The sequence below is a fragment of the Salvelinus namaycush genome, chromosome 6, assembly GCF_016432855.1.
Source record: "Salvelinus namaycush isolate Seneca chromosome 6, SaNama_1.0, whole genome shotgun sequence".
NCBI lineage: Eukaryota > Metazoa > Chordata > Actinopteri > Salmoniformes > Salmonidae > Salvelinus > Salvelinus namaycush.
In genome coordinates, this window is record NC_052312.1 from 24,697,413 (window position 1) to 24,717,914 (window position 20,502).

Here is a 20,502-nt window from a genome sequence, read left to right on the forward strand (position 1 = left end):
AGGAAACGGGCTGCGTAGAAGTGTGTGTGTGTGTGTGTGTCTCCAATGAGGTCTTTTGTGTCTTTAGCACCTTCTCGGAAATGAAGTAGGGGGGCACCTCGAGTGTCCCTTTCTCCATTGATAATGTGTGTGTTGCTATTGCGACACTTTGTTAAAGGACAGAAATGTAACATTGGTTCATGTGGCTGACGCTTTAAAACGCATTTCACTACATCTATCCAGTGTATGTGAAAATGTATTTTTATTTATTTTACATTCGTTTTATGGATATGATATGTGAACTATTGTGATAGTTATTTTTTTTGCAATGGGGACTCACTGTCTGCAGAATCACTGTCCTAACCTTAACCTGTATGTGAGCCAGAACAAGGTTAATTGTGGAGCCAGCTAGGTTTTAGCAAGCAGCCAAGTGCTGGGCCCTAAAGACAGTGGAAAAACACTTTCAAACACAGGTCGGAAAAGGATACTGCTCTGTAGTAGTCCAAGTGTGTATAACTGTGTGTATGTGTTTCTTTGTAGTGGACTCCTGCCTAACTGTCTAGGAGCTGTGTGGAACATTTCAGTGCTCCTGTCCTCTACACGTGTTCACGTTAGGGTATTTTTAGCCTGGCTCGCAGGGTCCTTTGGCTGTGTCTGTGTCTGTCGGCTTGTTGTGTTCCTTTTAGACTACATTCCTCCCCCTCCCCTGGCTCTCTCTCACTGTCCTCTACAGTCGTAGAGAGTGGAAGGAGTAAGGCTGGGTGATTTTATTTTATTTTTTTATATCAAATTTGATTATTAAAAATTCTAAATGCCTATACCGCAAAAAAAAGTGTTTTTCGTTTGTGCGTTCATGTCCGCTTGTTCTCATGTTGTATTTTTGCTCTCGTCTCTTTCGTTTCTCTGTGCTGTGTGCACCTTCCCATTTACACCAGAGATCTGTATATTATGTCTTCGCCCTAACAATGGGAGTCGTTTACCCAAAGGTGGAAAGGCAGGCGACAAGCTTAGATCCAAAATAAGCCCATAGAAATGCATTGGCTTTATTTTGGACAGATGTTAGCGAGAGTGCTTCGCCTCTTCCTCTATGGTTTACACACACACCAAGACCTTTTCCACAGATATAATAATGAGACTGATATTTCACCTGATGCATAAATGTGAAACATCCGTTTGGCGTTTCCTCTCACTACCAAATATGGAAGCCCAGTGGTCGGCAGTGGGAGAAGATGGAGCGAGATGGATTTCGGCCGACACTCTGCACATTTTCTCATCAATGAAACATTTGAACTCCATACAGTTTTCTGGTTCCGAAACTAGAGTCTGTAACAGAGTGCACTAAGTTTGGTGGAATTGACATAATTATTTATAGAGATTACTTTGTTTAGGACGAGTGCACAAGGTAGTGGGCGTTTTCCTAATGAACAACGTTATGCACAAATGGTCCTCGTCTCTTCTTGGCGGTAGCTAGCTAGCTTGTCCCAAGGAGATCTATTGGGTTAGTTAAAAAAATATATATTTCCCTTCCCCCTGTCTCTCACACCAACAAAGTTGAGAGGTCACATATTCCTCTCTGACGAGCGGTTTCAACTCGCTATTTGCATTTGAAGTTTGGTCAAACTGAATTGGTCATATGGACACACACACATTGAGACATTATTTTACTGTAATAGGGAAGTTTTTTTAACGATACCCTTTTTATGTCTCAACTAACTCAAATTGCGCGCAGAGCAGACACTCCTAAAACGAGAGTATCCAAATGAATGCTCCGTTTGTTGCGTGCGGTATTTGGGTGCCACGTACTGCTAGCAGCATTTTAGCCAAAGACTGTTATAATAGCTGTTTAATCTGTGTTTGATAAATGTGCAATAAGCCTAAAACATTATTATATAATGAATTGGCAACACATTTTCATTCTGAGAAATAAGGTAGGCCACTTTATTTCAACATCTGAAGAAAGTGGACAGACTAACTTGCTTTTCAAACAGTTGAAGACAGACAGAAGTTATGGGTAGGTAAGAACACATCCGCCACACTGATCCTCAACACGGGGGCCCCTCAGGGGTGCGTGCTCAGTCCTCTCTTGTACTCCCTGTTCACTCATGTCTGCACGGCCAGGCACAACTCCAACACCATCATTAAGTTTGCAGATGACACAACAGTGGTAGGCCTGATCACCGACAATGATGAGACCTGGGGAGGTCGTCAGAGACCTGACTGTGTGGTGCAAGGACAACAACCTCTCCCTCAACGTGATCAAGACAAAGAGGATGATTGTGCTCTACAGGAAAAGGAGGACCGAGCACGCTCCCATTCTCTTCGATGGGACTGTAGTGGAGCAGGTTGAGAGCTTCAAGTTCCTTGGTGTCCGCATCACCAACAAAATAACATGGTCCAAGCACACCAAGATAGTCGTGAAGAGGGCACGGCAAAACAATTCCCTTCTCAGGAGACTGAAAAGATTTGGCATGGGTCCTCAGATCCTCAAAAGGTTCTACAGCTGCACCATTGAGAGCATCTACAGAGGGTAGTGCGTACGGCCCAGTACATCACTGGGGCCAAGCTTCCTGCCACCCAGGACCTCTATACCAGGTGGTGTCAGAAGGCCCTAAAAATTGTCAAACTCCAGCCACCCTAGTCATTTGACTTCTCTCTGCTACCACATGGCAAGCAGTACTGGAGTGCCAAGTCTAGGTCCAAGAGGCTTCTTAACAGCTTCTACCCTCAAGCCATAAGACTCCTGAACGTCTAATCAAATGGCTACCCAGACTATTTGTATTACCCCTTGTCTCTTTTATACTGCTTCTACTCTCTCTTATCTATGCATAGTCACTTTAATAACTCTACCTACATGGACATATTACCTCTACTAACTGGTGCCCCCGCACATTGACTCTGTACCGTTACCCCCTGTATATAGCCTCGGTATTGTTATTTTACTGCTGCTCTTTAATTAATTTTGGAGGGTATTTTTATTAACTGCATTGTTAGATAGGGGCTTGTAAGGAAGCATTTCACTAAGGTCACACGCGCCGAATACAACAGGTAGACAAGAAGGTTGTGAGAAGGGTGTGTTCATAACAATTAAACTGTTCAACCTTATTAGCTAAAAAATAGATTCAAGTTAGCTTAACTTAAAATGTAAAGCTTTGCTGGCTAATCACCAGCACGTGGGCTTGAGATATTGTTGATGAGACCTGTGTTAACTTCTTGCGGCTCATTGGGACGCTAGCGTCACATCTCGACAACTTCCGGTGAAATTGCAGAGCGCGAAATTCAAATGACAGAAATAGTAATATTCAACATTCATGAACATACAAGTGCCATACATCCGGTAACTTCACTAGGGTAGGGGGCAGCATTCGGAATTTCGGATGAAAAGCGTGCCCAAATTAAACTGCCTGTTACTTAGGCCCAGAAGCTAGGATATGCATATAATTAGTAGATTTGGATAGAAAACACTCTAAAGTTACCAAAACTGTTAAAATAATGTCTGTGTATAACAGAACGGATATGGCAGGCAAAAACCTGAGAAATCCAACCAGGAAGTACTATTATTTTGAAAGGCTGTTTTTCCATTGAAAGCCTATCCACCATACAAAGACTTAGGACCCAGTTCACGATATCTATGGCTTCCTCTACATGTGGCCAGTCTTTAGTCATTGTAATAAACAACAAAGTACGCGCATTCACCAGAATGCGTAACAAACAAAATGAGAGCCACTTAAAACTACAAATTCTAGCTAATTTTTCCAAAAACAATCCTGAAACTCTTTCTAAAGACTGACATCTAGTGGAAGCCCTAGGAACTGCGATCTGGGAGGTTTTCCCTTCATATAAAAAATGACAACCATAGGAATCAATGTTGGGCTGAATTTCTTTTTTTTCTGGATGGTTTGTCCTCGGGTTTTCGCCTGCCATATCAGTTCTGTTATACTCACAGACATTATTTTAACAGTTTTAGAAACTTTATAGTTTTCTATCCAAATCTGCCAATTATATGCGTATCCTAGCTTCTAGGCCTGAGTAACAGGCAGTTTACTTTGGGCACGCTTGTCATCCAGACGTCAAAATACTGCCCCCTAGCCCAAAGAGGTTAAACCTATGGGTTTAACCTTCTGAATTAATGATTTATATTGAAGATGGAAGCAGCCTCTTAATGAGTTCCAAGAGCCGATCTGTTACCCAACTATTATTATTTTTAATCCTGCATTATAATTATATGAAAGACCCTTAGTCTGTTTTTTTTTAAATTTACTGTAGTGATGGACAGCTGGAGACATTTTGTTTTTCACAAGCGTAACAGCCTGTGAATTTGGCAAATAACGTTTCCAGGATGGGCTATTAGCAGGACAATTAGACTCTTCAACCTTTTTAGAAAAGGGTAGTCTAATAGCTGGCTCCTGTTGGTGTGAGGGGGAAAAAATCCCCCAGACGTTGTCAACTCCAAACCTCATACAACTGCAAAATGTCAGCTCAAGCATATACTGAACAGAATTAGTTTTCGTTTAATAAAATATTGATAAAAATATTATTTCAAAATGCCGATGTTTTGTTTATTTCAACTATCAGCAGGACAATAGGGATTAAATAACACTGAATGACAGAGCATGGGGACTGTCTTGATAAATCAATCTGAGTTTTATTTGGGAATGTTAGGATTATTTTACTCTGCACTTGCAGTCACTTAGTAGCTTAAGCATGCAGCACTCTCGACCAGTCGCTTGTACAGCGCCATATTTTCCTTTCTGAAACCCTTAATTAAATCGCTTTAACCCTGATTGTAAAATTAATCAGATGATGCATTGGTCCAGAGCCAGGTGATATTGGCTGAGAGTCAGGCGGAGTTTGACGCTTTGAAGAGGGCGAGGAACGAGATGGAGTCACAATCCATTCCAAGCACACCTGTGAGCTCTGGAACTCCACCTCCTATTCGTGGACTCTGCAAACAATGTGTCCTTGATGGGCAAGAAGCCATCCACCCTTGATGGGCTATCAGCAGGAAAATGGACTCTAGCAGAGTTTAGGGACTTTAAATGTACACTATTAATCAATGTTTGCGAGGCATGTCACTTCTCCTATATCTTTTGCGTAGCCCACCAAATGTGCTTTTTCTAACCACATCTGGATGGATCCATAACGAATTACCATGGGAATATCACTGAATGACAGAGCATGGGGACTCATCTTTATAAATCAATCAGATTATGTGGAAATGTAAGGATTATTTTGCTCTTCACTTAGTAGCCTAGGCTTACTCCCGACCGGTCACGTTGTACAGCACCATATTTTCCTAACTGAAACCCTTAATTTAATCTCTTTAGTCATGATTGTAAAATTAATCAAGGCTCCCTTTTTGTTATTAAGTCTTAGAACGACAATGCTTGACTTTATTTAGAGACATGGATGACTTGTGATGACATGAGTTTGAGTTTGAGTTTATTTTTACAGGGACAGTGCACATTAATCAACGTTTCAGTAAAAGTGCCGGTTTTAGCCAGCCGGCTAATTTTCAACCGCAGTCCCTGGGCAGGTTATTAAAAACAATTACAATATAGACAATAGCAACATAGAACAAGACATAGCATACAGACATAGCAACATAGGACAAGCAAGACGTAGCATACAGACAGAGCAACATAGAACAAAAAGCAGCAAGACAAAATTCATAAAAGCAACAAAGTGTTTCCACACCTCACAAGTTACAGACAACAGACATGGAAAGCGGCAACACACAGCTAGGGACCATGTTCACAAATCTGATTGACCTTTAGCCATGTCTTCAAGCATTTTGTGAAAGTGTGATATGTGGTGCAGTTATGTGTGTCTGATGGCAGTGTATTCCAGACATGGGAAGCTCTCACAGAAAAAGCGGATTTACTAAAGGTGCTTTTCCTTAGGGGAACTACACAGTCACCTCTCATGGCAGACCTTGTGGATCTGCTGCCATATGTTTGGGTTTTCTGTTTAACAAAAATACTGAGTGGAGGGGGAGCCAAGCCATTTAGGATCTTGAATACAAGACATGCATTGGTGTATTGGACAAGATTTTCCCAACTCAGGAGCTCATGCTTTCTGAGGATGTGACAGTGATGATGGCTATTGGGCTTCCTATCAAGCACTTTGAGAGCCTGTTTGTAGACAGACTGAATAGGTCTTACTGTTGTACAGCAAGCTTGGGCCCAACTAGTCAAGCAGTATGTTAAGTGGGGGAGTATCATAGATTTGAAGTACAGTTTTACTACCTCTGTAGTCAAACAATTTCGTATAAATCGGAAATTAGCTAGGTTGAATTTGGTTATTTGAATTACCTTTTTCACATGCTTTTTAAAAAAGAGGTTGGAATCAAGTATGATGCCAAGGTACTTAAAATCAGATACCACCTGGAGCTTCTCCCCTGACACATAGACATCTGGCTCAGTAGCATCTGTTGCCCTCTTTGTGAAGAACATGCAAACAGTTTTTTTCACATTGAGATGCAAACACGAGTCACTGAGCCACTTTGTAACCTGGACCATTACAGTAGTGAGTTCTTGTGCAGCTTGTTGTTTGTTCTTTGCATGCACATATATCACTGTATCATCCTCATACATTTGAACTTCAGACCCAGTACAGACAGAAGGCAGATCATTAATGTACAGGCTGAACAGGAGGGGCCCCAGTATTGACCCTTGGGGCACACCCACATCATAGCTAAGAGTGGGCGACAGCTCATTGCTCACTCTGACACACTGAGTTCTGCCTTCAAGGTATGATTTCATCCATCTCAAGGCATCGGGGGAAAAGTTGAACTTGGACAATTTTGTGATGAGAATCTCATGATTAACAGTATCAAAAGCCTTCCTTAGGTCCAGAAACACAGCCCCAACAACGCCCCCTTTGTCCATCTTGGACTTCACATTTTCCAGAAGAAAGCAGTTGGCCGTTTCTGTGGAGTGTTTCGCTCTGAAGCCAAACTGCATGGAATGTAATGTGAAGGGGCTGTTGTTGAGGTGGGCAATCAGTTGTTCTGCTACACACTTTTCAACAACCTTTGACACCACAGGTAGTATACTAATGGGCCTGTAGTTACTCACGTCAGCAGGGTCACCTGATTTAAAGATGGCCGTTATTATGGCCGACTTCCATACCCTTGGAAACACCCCGAGACCAATAGATGTGTTGGTTACCTTAGTAATGGGGCCAATGAGTGACTCTTTGTAGTTTTTAAGAAAGGTAGAGTCCATCCCAAACACATCTTTGGCTTTAGAGTTCTTTAGTGAGATAATCACCTTGTCCACCTTTGACTCAGAAACCTCCCTTATGATGAAGACAGGTTGAGCATCATTTACTAGCACTGAGCCCAAGAAACAAGTGGAGGGGTTCTGTGTCAGTACCCTGACAGAGTCAATAAAGTAGGAATTGAAGGCTATTGCTATTTCGACTGCATCCTGTGTTAGATTGTTATTCACCATGATTTCTAGTCTTTTTGCAGTGTTACTATGGTCTTTCCCTGTTAACTTTTTTTAGATTCTCCCAGATCAGTTTAGAATTTCCCTTTGCTTCACCAATTATGTTAATAAAAAAGTTTGCCTTGGCCTGTCTGATTTCTTTCATCACCTTATTTCTCAACATGGTAAACCTACATCTGTCATGCTCTAATTTGGATCTTAGGGCTATTTTTAGATAATAATCTCATTCTTTCATCAATTTCCAGATTTCTCCATTTAGCCAAGGAAGAGTGCTCTTTTGGCCAGGTTTGGATTTGATTTTCTTTAGGAAACCATTTAATGTAGTCTGGATTGTGGATAGAAAAACTTGACTATCAGCTTCCACGTCTGCATAGGACGAGATCATTCCAGTTAATTCCCTTAATTGCGTGTTCAAAATAGCTTAATTCACTCTTAGGTATTCTTAGTTGATCAGGCTTTCTAACAGTAGAGAGGTTAAACCTGCTCTTAGACAGCTTTCTGGCTATAAGTGTCAGATTATGATCAGATAGCCCAGTAACCATATTGAATGATTTAGTCACTCTCTCTGATTTATTATACTGAACACCAAATCAATCTGTGTTTTAGAGCAACAAGTCACCCTGGTTGGCCCTTTAACTAGCTGTGTAAGGTCAAAGGTATTAGTGATCCGTTTGAGGGTTTTCCTACAACACTTGTCTTCATAATTAATGTTAAAATCTCCCATTTAAGATGACCTCTTTCCCAAAATCACATTCCCTAAGCATGTTATTAAACTGATCAAAAAACACACTTTTGGTGGAAGGTGGCCTATACATTCCAATGAGGGTAAAAGACATTTGGGGAGACAGTGTAATGTTCAGGCCAATACATTCTAGTTCATTATCACATGACCACTCAATTTGTTTACATCGGATATGTTCTTTAATGTAAATCATCACACCCCCTCCTCTTCCTTCAGTCCTGTCTCTCCTGAAAACATTGTAGCCAGGCACAATCAAAGCAGCAGATGGAGAGTTTTTATGGAGCCATGTCTCTGAGAGGCAGAGAAAGTCAAGGTTGGAGTCTGTGAGTAGATGTTGAATTTGATCACTTTTTGGAATGACACTACGAATGTTCAAGTGCCCCCCTAGTAGTCCCTTGGGCTTAGCTTGTGGGTCCCAGATGACTCGAGAGTGATTGACACATTGAAAAAAATTTCTGTGTTTTCTGACGGCTGGGTTTAGGCCGTTTTGTTTCGTTTTGATTAGGGGCAGTTCGGTGCACAAATTGAAGAGTGATTGATTGATGTACTGAATATTTAAGTAGGACTTTATGCCAATAAGTAATTTACTTTGAAACCGCTACAGTAACAAATGCATTTTCATTTTCTTGGAATAGAAACACAAGGTCCTGTGCCATATTTTCTGAACGGAAACCCTTAGGCCTAAAGTACATCTGCTACAGTAATACAGCTGTGTACATTCTTGGAATAGAAAAACCATAATATTCATCAAATTAAGTTACGTTTCCAAAAATCAATCCCATATAGTCTGTTCTATTCCAGGCTCCCTTTGACTCTTAGGCCTACAGTGCCATGTCATTTCTAACTTAGCTTCTCAACGATGCCCTTTGGTGGGCAAACTAGCACTAACTACCATTAATGGCAACAATGGCTGACACTTAAATTACGTGCCATAGAATTGAGGCAGCCCGCAAGCTGTGCTGCAGTACAACGCAACTTTTAAAGGAAGAACCACTGTAGATCAGCACTCCTACTCCCCTGGACTGAAGTGGTATCTCTTGGTTTGGCCTAAAGTCTTCAGCAATTGTAACCTGCTGCAGAGATTCAATAGGAGAAATGTAGCTTTATTCACATCATAGGCGTAATTCGATTTGAATACATGATTCAGTTGGATTGTTAGGAAGGCATACAGAACAGCAGTGGCTCCAGTTCAGAATGGATTTTGCTTCTTTCTCAGCAGCTCCATGCTCTGGTTTCCTTTTTCGCTCACCCGCTCGCTCGCTCGCTCGCTCACACACACAACCCTCCCCTCCCTTGATGTATCAGAACTGAAAATAGATTAGCTTCAATAAGCAATTGATCATTTCACCAGCGCCTGTGGTAGCAGAATTATTGTTTTGGTATTATGGAATGTTCTTCCATGTTTCATCCTTCTACACAGACAGAAATTCCATTGTGTTGTGGAGGAATCTAGAATCTCTTCCACGCAGACGTGGTTTTTAACTCGATCACGATCATGCCTGGGTCGTCATGAGAACGGAATCGCTGGGTAATCTAAAACGGCGAAAGACGGAGACACAAAAGGAGAGGATTATCTTTATAGACTCAAGCTATTTCTAAACCATCTGTCTTTCCCTCTATCTCTCTCGTAGAGGGATTTGTGTATTCAAGCAGGGGAGTCCTCTTTTCGGTGTGTTTGAGGTAGGCAGGCAGATAGGCAGCAGGAGATTAAGATATGCAAGGTGCTTCTCTTTTTTAAAAATATAATCTTCCCACTAGATAGCTTAGATAGATGACCGGATGTAGTCTGCCTTCCACCTGGTACCCTCCTTTCTCCCACCTGCCCCGCTGTCTGTCTTTACTTCCTCAGCTGTCTGACCCAGTGTACCCTCTGGAAATATGTGTAGCAGTGGGGGGTGGGAAGGAGGGTACCAGGTGGAATGCTGTTGTATGCTATTAGCAAAAAGCATTGTCACCTGTAGCCCAACTGATGCACCATAGTGGCAATAAATAAATGGGCTTAAGCATGGGGTTGCCTATATGTTTTTACCCTATTGGGCTAATCATTAGCCAGATCTCAAATGTGATCTTTTAGAATTCATCAATCTGTCTCTAACTAACTATTTATGTCTGAAAAAACTTGCATAATCAGTGAATATAATTGTAGGCCTACCTGTTAGGGTGAATTTCGGGTAACCCACCACCCAGGGTAACACACCCCCTGCCTGTACTTTTCACAGAAACCACTTTATGTCCCCCTCACCACTTTCCCTGGTTGCCACTACTCTTGCGCAATTAAAAATGTAATCGGTCTCATCACTAATTATTTTGAGGTAGGGTGGCATTTACCCTACAATTGACCCATGTTACATTTCCCTATGCGCTCATGGTGAATTGCAGAGCGGTAACTTGCTTAACTATGCCGCTGCTAAAAACTGGGTTTATAATGGTGCAGTTCATGCATATTGAGGAGTTGAGAAATAAATCAATTAGGAATGTTTTATTTCGTTTTCTTTGCAGAGCTAAAGTAAATGTGGACTGTTCTAGCATCTTCAAAGTGCGCCATGTTTTCATGGTAATTTTTTTGGCGTGGTGGCAATGATTTTGAATTAGCGCAGCGCCACAGCAAAATGACTGCAGCGGAAACACTGGTCTGACCAAAGGTCAGGCTAGCCACCAGGTCCTAAAATGAGCACCCGCTACCTGCCAAATGCAGGTAGATTTTGGCTTTGGCAGGTAGGAATGTCTAATTCACCAGCCACATTGGCGGGTGGTCACACTCTGGGCTCTACAGTGCAAGTATTTCATAAAAATAGTCAAGTATGGGCACAAGTGCAAGTTGTGATTTATAGCCAAATAAATGCTGCATTAGCTGTTTTAAAAAGTGTTTCTGACATTTTCTTTCATATTTGGTATTGCAAAAAAATCTGAATTGTAACGTTATAGCTATCCCATCTTGCGCAGCAACACTGCCTGTCTTGGGGGCTTTGAGCATTGTGAGTGAAGTGCTGAAAGTAAAATTTTTAGGAGCAATGCGCACAGGCATAGAAGTCTAATTTACTTAAGTCTACTAAAGTGAGACTTATTCCTTTTTTTTTAATATTTACATTTTTTTCACAAGCTAGGTTGCTTTTCAATGTTTGAGTTTGCTTCCACTGCTAGCAAAAAGAGACATTGTCGGCCTCTACTAGTGAGATTCTCACAGGCACAGGTGATGACTGGAGTCATTAAATTGAGCATTATACCACATTATTTCTTAGTAATACATTTCTTGTTTTAGAAACATTAAGGATGCTCATCAATTATTTAAAAAAAAATGTGTTTGATAGGAAAAAAAGATTTGGGCTTTAAATTAAAAAAAATGTATCTACCTGACAGTGTTTGGTATACAAACATTTTAATTTTAGGCACTGCAGGCTACCGTGGGCTACAATTTACTTTACCTCTTCATCTACTCAACTCTCACGCTAGGGTTGCATCTGAATAGTCTTCAACAGCTTCCCGTCCTTGTCCCCTGACTTTCCTTCATTGTTGATTTTGAGCAAGATTTTTTTTATGTACAGTGTTAGGTAGAGGCTTTAAGGAGACTTCAAATGTTTCCTTTGAAAGAGGATGACTTGACTGACTTGATGTCCATTGATTGGCCTAGCTAACCTTCGTCTCCAGTTGTTTGCACTGTCTCTCTCACACCACAGTCCTTTGCCTCTCCCTCACCCAGCCTATTGTCCTTTACCGTGTGTGTGTGTGAGGGATATGAGGTAAGAGCCCGAAGTTCAGGCCTGTACCAGGAGCTGCCCATTATGTGTACTGACCACTGCTATCCAGAGGGAAAAGGTCATGCCAGCCCTGTGGTGCCCTGTTGAACCATGCTGGAAGGAACAATACAGCTGTGTACAGACACACACACACTCACACACACACACTCCCCTCTTTGTCTCTCACTGTTTATCTCTCCACATTTCCCCTGTTGTGGAATCTCTCTAGTGTTTTCAAACTGGGGTCTGCGGGGGTACTGCAGGGGGTTTGCTGCCAGATCTGTTTTTATATATAGTATTTATATACAGTACCAGTCAAAAGTTTGGACACACCTACTCATTCCAGGGTTTTCTTTATTTTTACTATTTTCTACATTGTAGAATAATGGGGAAGTCATCAAAACTATTAAATATCACATGGAATCATGTATTAACCAAAAAAGTGTTAAACAAATAAAAATATATTTTATATTTGCGATTCTTCAAAGTAGCCACCCTTTGCCTAGACAAGTCTGCCTTGTTAAAAGTGAATTTGTGGAATTTCTTTCCTTTGAGCCGATAAGTTGTTGTGAAAAGTTAGGGTTGGTATACAGAAGATAGCCCTATTTGATAAAAGACCAAGTCCATATTATGGCAAGAACAGTTCAAATAAGCAAAGAGAAATGACAGTCCATCATTATTTTAAGATATACATTTCTTCAGGTGCAGTCGCAAAAACCAAGCACTATGATGAAACTGGCTCTCATGAGGACCGCCACAGGAAAAGAAGACCCAGAGTTGCCTCTGCTACAGAGGATAAGTTCATTAGTGTTACCAACCTCAAAATGCAGCCCAAATAAATGCTTCACAGAGTTCAAGTAACAGACTCATCTCAACATCAACTGTTCAGAGGAGACTGCGTGAATCATACCATGGTTGAATTGCTGCAAAGAAACCACCACTAAAGGACACCAATAAGAAGACTTGCTTGGGCCAAGAAACACAAGCAATGGACATTAGACTTGTGGAAATCTGTCCTTTGGTCTGATGAGTCCAAATCTGAGATTTTTGGTTCCAACCGCTGTGTCTTTGTGAGACGCGGTGTGGGTGAACGGATGAGCTCCGCATGTGTGGTTCCCACCTTGAAGCATGGAGGAGTAGATGTGATGGTGTGGGGCTGCTTTGCTGGTGACACTGTCTGTGATTTTATTTAGAATTCAAGGCGCACTTAACCAGCATGGCTACCACAGCATTCTGCAGCAATACGCCATCCCATCTGGTTTGCGCTTAGTGGGACTATCATTTGTTTTTCAACAGGACACAGCCTGGAGGTGTGTTGGGTCATTGTAAGGGCTATTTAACCAAGGAGGAGAGTGATGGAGTGCTGCATCAGATGACCTGGCCTCCACAATCACCCGACCTTGACCCAATTGAGATGGTTTGGGATGCGTTGGACGCAGAGTGAAGGAAAAGCAGCCAACAAGTGCTCATCATATGTGGGAACTCCTTCAAGACTGTTGGAAAAGCATTCCAGGTGAAGCTGGTTGAGAGAATGCCAAGTGTGCAAAGCTGTCATCAAGGCAAAGGGTGTCTATTTGAAGAATCTAACATATAAAATATATTTAACACTGTTTTGGTTACTATATGATTCCATATGTGTTATTTCATAGTTTTGATGTCTTCACTATTCTACAATAGTAAAGAAAAATAAAGAAACTCCCTTGAATGAGTAGGTGTGTCCAAACTTTTGACTGGCTCTATATATTTGTTTATTTATTACCAGAAACAACAGATTAAACAAATTTGGCCAAGGGGTCTGTGAAAGAAGTTTAGTGTATGCAATTTAATACAATGTAATATTATTAATCTAGTATAACCTTAGATACACAATAGCATCTGGGAGGCTCACAGGGATCCACAGTACTCCAGTGATAGTTTTCAGCTCAATACTTTTTGTATTCCCTAAAAATGTTATTTTGAACATAATTGCACTGTAATTTAAGCTTTAACTGCAAAATGGTCTCTGCCCCACGGGAAAAGGTGTAGTTGCAGGAAATTAGCTTTAAAACTTCAACAATTTCGCGCCGATGCGAAGTGGGGCCTTTTGTCTTTGGTGTTTTAGAATGCCTATGGTGTTCTAGAATATCTGTGTAGATTTGTGACATGATGTCTGTAATTCTGTGTGTGTGTGAAACATTGCTGCCATATGTAGAGACCCACAGAATGCGCGCACACACACACTACTGAGTCTAGCTGGCATGTGGGTTTTCACAGTAGCTCTTGAATACCAGGGGGAGCAGAAGGGAGGGGGGGAGCAGGGGGGAGGGGGGAGGCATGAGAGGGGGGGGGGGGACTGGCCCTCCTGGCCCGCTCTTCTCGCACTGCAGCCACTCTGTTTTCTCTCGCTCGCTCTCTCGCTCTTTCGCTCTCTAATAGGGTTCCATTTGAAATACGCTGTTTACACATACGTTGTGGTCCAGAATTATTGGATCCCGTGATAAAGACGAGCAAAATAATACAAATACTGAGCTATGTTGTGTGCTTCAAAAAAATAAGTTATATTATTTTATTATAATACAATTGCTCAGAGAGATTTTAGTTAAGAAGTAATAAAAAGATGAGGGTCAACATTATTGGATTCCCTGGTTTCAATACGCCAGCACTCTCGCCTTGTGAGGATAATGAAATTGAGTTTTTTTCTGAAACGTTTTATGAGATTGGAGAACACATTAGGAGGGATCTCCATACAGATCCTTGATATCCATCGTCACCACTTATTCAAACAACAGGTTTTCAGTGGGGTTCAAGTCCGGAGACTGAGATGGCCATTGCCTTGCTCAGGGGCAGAACAACCTTCTGGCTACTGGCCCAACGCTGTAAGAGTCCAGCTGTGGTAAATTCAATTGATTGTACATGATTTGGAAAGGCGCACACACCTGTCTATATAAAAGGTCCCACAGTTGACAGTGCATGTCAGAGCAAAAACCAAGCCATGAGGTTGAAGGAAGTGTCCGTAGAGCTCCAAGACAGGATTGTGTCGAGGCACAGATCTGGGGAAGGGTACCAAAACATTTCTGCAGCATCGAAGGTCCCCAAGAACACAGTGTCCTTCATCATTCTTAAATGGAATAAGTTTGGAACCACCAAGACTCTTCCTAGAGCTGGTTGCCCGGCCAAACTGAGCAATCGGGGGAGAATGGCATAAGTCAGGGAGGTGACCAAGAAACTCGATGTTCAGTCTGACAGAGCTCCTCTGGAGATGTTAGATCCTTCCAGAAGGACAACCATCTCTGCAGCACTCTACCAATCATGCCTTTATTTTAGAGTAGCCAGACGGAAGCCACTCCTCAGTAAAAAGCATATGACGGCACGCTTGGAGTTTGCCAAAAGGCACCTAAAGACACTCAGACCATGAGAAACAAGATTCTCTGTTCTGATGAAACCAGGTTTGATTTTTTTGGCCTGAATGCCTAGTCACGTCTGGAGGAAACCTGGCACCATCCCTACAGTGAAGCATGGTAGTGGCAGCATCATGCTGTGGGGATGTTTTTAGCGGCTGGGACTGGGATCGAGGGAAAGATGAACAGAGCAAAGTACAGAGATCCTTTTTGAAAACCTGCTCCAGAGCACTCAGGACCTCCGACTGGGGCCAAGGTTCACCTTCCGACAGGACAAAGACCCTAAGCACACAGCCAAGACAATGCAGGAGTGGCTTCGGGACATGTCTCTGAATGTCCTTGAGTGGCCCAGCCATAGCCCAGACTTGAACCAGATCGAACATCTTTGGAGAGACCTGAAAATAGCTGTGCAGCAACACTCCCCATCCAACCTGACAGAGCTTGAGAGGATCTGCGGAGAAGAATGGGAGAAACTCCCCAAATACCGGTGTGCCAAGATTGTAGCGTCATAGCCAAGACGCAAGGCTGTAATTCTGCCAAAGGTGTTTCAGCAAAGTACTGAGTGAAGGGTCTGAATATTTATGTAACTATTTAGCAAAAAATTCTAACCTGTTTTTGCTCTGTCATTATGGGGTACTGTGTGTAGATTAAATATTATTTTTTCTTCTAAATTAATTTTAGAATAAGGCTGCAACGTAACAAAATGGAAGGGGTCTGAATTCTTTCTGAAAGCACTGTATATGCGCCTAAAGGGTTTTCCACCGCCATTTCTCGCATAGTTAATTTTACCGGCGCAAGGATCCCACCCTGTCGGACAAACAAATGGTCTGTCGGCATTTAATATAATTGTACCGCCATATCCGGTTTCCATGCGGCAGGTAATTCAGCCACAGGAAATGGTTAGATTGAAACCTGATTAGTGAGTGAGTACTTTACCTAAAGTTTAATCCTGTTCAGTGATAGACGACCATCTTAAATACAAACCTCACATCTTCATTATGAAGATTGTGTCCAAGACCCAGTGGGGCAGACTTACTATAATTTAACAAGGCGTATCCGTAGTAATAGTAACCAGGTGTGTGAGTTGTGTGTACCCCATAATGTCCCACAGCGTGGAACAAAACAGTGGAAAGGGATAGGTGGAGAGCGGAGGAAGGAAGTTTTACCATCGAAATAGAATGGATGTAGCCTTATTATAAAATCCACATTAATGACATGCACAGAATGAGTTGGTGGCAGTAAAAGTTGTTGAAAATGTAGGCTCGCACAAGGAAATTTTGGAGCACAAAAAATACGAGGTAAAAAAGCTAGACTCCATAATTTTGCTATGTGCACTGGTGTTCCTAAATAAATAAAAATATGTCAAACAGCAAAATATTTTGGCCCATATGTGACTAAAATGGATGCACTGTAGGGCCCTGCTTTAGAATTGGAATGTCTCATTCTATGAATTCCACTCGTTCTCATTTTGTAAGGTTTCGTTCCATGTATATTCTAATATTGTTTATGTAGTGATGTTTCATTGATCAGGCTAGCTCTACATCAAACATTTTATCATAATAGGCTTATGTTTAGCCACTGTCCACTGTATTGTATGTTGTCCATTTACACAGGCCTATTTGTTCTATATGTTTGATGTCTCTGGACTGTGCTGTGTGGGCATGTGTCCGACAACACACTTGTGTGTGTTCCTTGTCCTGAAATCCCCTATTACCTCCTTTACCTTTCATACAGTTTCACGGTCACACCACTGTGTGTGCGTGAGAGTGTTTTTGTCCTTGATTTCTAATCTGCATACTGTCCCTGATCTCACCAGCTCTGTCTGTCTGTGCAGTATCTTACACTGTTTGTGTGCCTTTCTGTCTATCTGTGTGTGTGTCTGTAACTCTCTCTTCCTCCTCCAGACCTGACCTGAATGAGATGAAAAGGACGTGTGTCTGACTGTGTGTCCCTATACTGTGTCTAACCGCCTCTCTCTCGTGTGTGTGTTTCAGACCTGATCCACTGCACCAATGAGATGAACGTCTCTGTCCCCCAGCTGGCAGACACACTGTTTGAGAGAACAGCCAATAGTAGCTGGGTGGTGGTTTTCAAAGCCCTCATCACTACACACCACCTCATGATGTATGGCAATGAGGTGAGTGGAGCCCCCACACACACACATGTAGCCTAGCGGTTAGAGCATTTGGCTAGTATAAAGCATATAGGCCTAGGCTGTTGTTAATAATTATAAATAAATAAATAGCAAATTTAAAATTGTAGCAGTGCCGAATTTGTCTATCAACTGTAAAATGTGAGCACAACAGAGCCACAGTCATCAATAGAAAAAGCAAGTTTTTTTTAACACAGCGGCTGCATATCGTCAGGTAGGCCCTTGTTAAATAGCCTAGGACAAGCTTTTTATCTGATGATATGCAGCCTGCTTCAAAACCAAATGGTACATATTCACAAAAGTAGATGGTGTTTGTTCAGTTATATTTTCTGTTTAAAAAAAATTAATGGTGTGAATTTGGAATGTCGTTTTTGTGAGTGCTGAGCGTGTTTATTAAAAAATAAATAATTGTGGAGCGGTGTGCGAAGACCGCTCGGTGAGCGATGAGTGGGGTTTCCCACCAGGTGGTTTGTTTGAATTTAGTAAATGCTGTTATTAAATTAAATGTTTTAATCCAAGTAATCCAACAATGTGTATGCCGCCATCTTTTCTATTTCAAGTCTTCTCTCATTGATTGAGACAGGTTGCCGCCCCAATGTGCCGCATGTCATGAGTGCGACTCAGAAATCAAGCTTTGCGTTGAGTGACGTTCGACCTGGCTCGACGTGCAGGGCTGCCGTCTGGCCTGGCAAGTTTTTTGGAAACACTCTGGGCCAGTTGATTATCCCCGTCAATGGCCCCCACCAAACAGCTGGTTGTTGCGTGGAGCAGTTTACCGAAGACTGACAGTGGTAGGGGTATGGAAAGCAGTAGGACATTATATCTACCAGTAAATGCTAAGGCAAGAATGGGTATGCAAACCAGGTATTTAAAAAGTTAGTCTTGGTTGAATATTTGTGATACACAATTCGGTCATGAAATAACCTACCTTAAAAATCTGACATTTCCTCTAGGCTTTTTGTTCCTTGAAAAGTCATTGATGTTATGGTATCCGATTTAGAAGTTCTACTGCACTAATATAATTATTCTGTGATTTTAATTTCTGATCAGTTTGAGAGAAGCAGCTGCTTTCGTTTGTTTCCCGCCGTTTCAATTTAAGGGTGTTGCGCTAGTCTGTTGCTAGCCATGTGCGGTTATAATGAGCAAGACAAAATTGAATGCTGGCTTCAACTTGGTTTTCCATACAAAGCGTTCCATTACAAAGGGAACCTGGTTTTTGGTCACGTTCTGATTTTAAAACGTGATAGAATAACCCTTCAATATCTCCTGAACATCTCAAATGGCGAGACTGACTAGCTACCACATGGACAGACTTCGTTAGTGTGTTTGTGTCGGGAGCATGCTGTCTATTTAGTCAGGCAATGCCCACATTCTGACATATTTTAGAATGTAAAAATAATGTGAATGTCAATGCATAATGCCATTGTGTAGGCCTATTGAGAAAATGTATTATTCTTAATTGTAATGCATACTTTTTTTGCATACATTTTTTCTATCGGCTATTACAACAATTAAATATATATATTCAGGTCCTTAAATATATACCATGTAGGTCCTTGAAAAAGTCCTTAACTTCTTATGGCTGCATCCCGCTAACGGGATCGATATGACAACAGCCAGTGAAAGTGCAGGGCGCCAAATTCAAACAAATCTCATAATTAAAATTCCTCAAACATACATGTATCTTATATAATTTTAAAGGTAATCTTGTTGTTAATCCCACCAGTGTCCGATTTTCAAATATGCTTTTCAGCGAAAGCACTACAAACGATTGTTAGGTCACCACCAAACCACAATAAGCACAGCCATTTTTCCAGCGAAAGATAGCAGTCACAAAAAGCAGAAATAGAGATAAAATTAATCACTAACCTTTGATGATCTTCATCAGATGACACTCATAGGACTTCATGTTACACAATACATGCATATTTTGTTTGATAAAGTTCATATTTATATAAAAAAATCTGAGTTTACATTGGCGCGTTACATTCACTAGTTCCAAAAACATCAAGTGATTTTGCATAGCCACATCGTTTCAACAGAGATACTCATCATAAATGTAGATGATAATACAAGTTATACACATGTAATTATAGATATACCTCTCCTTAATGCAACCGCTGTGTCAGATTTAACATTTAAAAAAATACGGAAAAAGCAAACCATGCAATAATCTGAGACGGCGCTCAGAACAATAGCCAAATTAGCCGCCATGTTGGAGTCAACAGAAACCAGAAAATACATGATAAATGTTTCCTTACCTTTGAACTTCATCAGAATGCAGTCCTAGGAATCCCAGGTCCACAATAAATGCTTGATTTGTTCGATAATGTCCGTTATTTATGTCCAATTAGCTACTTTGGTTAGCGCGTTTGGTAAACAATTCCAAAGTCACAAAGCGCGTCCACTATAACGTGACGAAATGTCCAAAAGTTCCATAAGTCAGTAGAAACATGTCAAACGATGTACTGAATCAATCTTAAGAATGTTGTTAACATCTTGAATAACGTTCCAACCGGAGAATTACATTGACTTCAGTTGAGTGATGGAACGGAGCTGCCTATCACGTGAATGCGCGTGGTCAAAGCATGGTCAGCTCGTGGCAGTGGTGACTACTTCCTGTCTCCTTCGGCCCCCCTTCACATTAGAGTCATCAGACAAAGTTCTGTTGACATCTAGTGGAAGCCGTAGAAAGTGAAAACTCATCAATATCTCGCTGTAATTTCAATGAGAGCTTGGTTGAAAAATCCAAACAGGAAGTGGAACTTCTCAGGTTTTTGGCTGCCATATGAGTTCTGTTATACTCACAGACATAATTCAAACCGTTTTAGAAACTTCAGAGTGTTTTCTATCCAATACTAATAATATGCAAATATTAGCAACTATGACTGAGGAGCAGGCCGTTTACTCTGGGCACCTCTGTGCACCTTTCATCCAAGCTACTCAATACTGACCCTGCAGCCATAAGAAGTTAAGTGCTTGAATTTGATTTGCCAATGTCTGTATGAACCCTGTATTGGCTACTTCCTCAGCCCGCTAATGAAATATAAAATCACCTGCTATTGAA

General features: G+C 41.5%; 1 protein-coding gene across 1 annotated transcript in view; it reads left to right on the forward strand.

Moving 5' to 3' along the window:
- Nucleotides 1-20,502, forward strand: part of si:ch211-200p22.4 (phosphatidylinositol-binding clathrin assembly protein) — a 63,784-nt gene that overhangs the window by 13,868 nt on the left and 29,414 nt on the right. Inside the window, exon 2 of the mRNA XM_038996265.1 lies at nucleotides 17,278-17,420. Coding sequence (XP_038852193.1) covers nucleotides 17,278-17,420 — 143 coding nt within the window. The remainder of the gene's footprint in view (nucleotides 1-17,277; nucleotides 17,421-20,502) is intronic.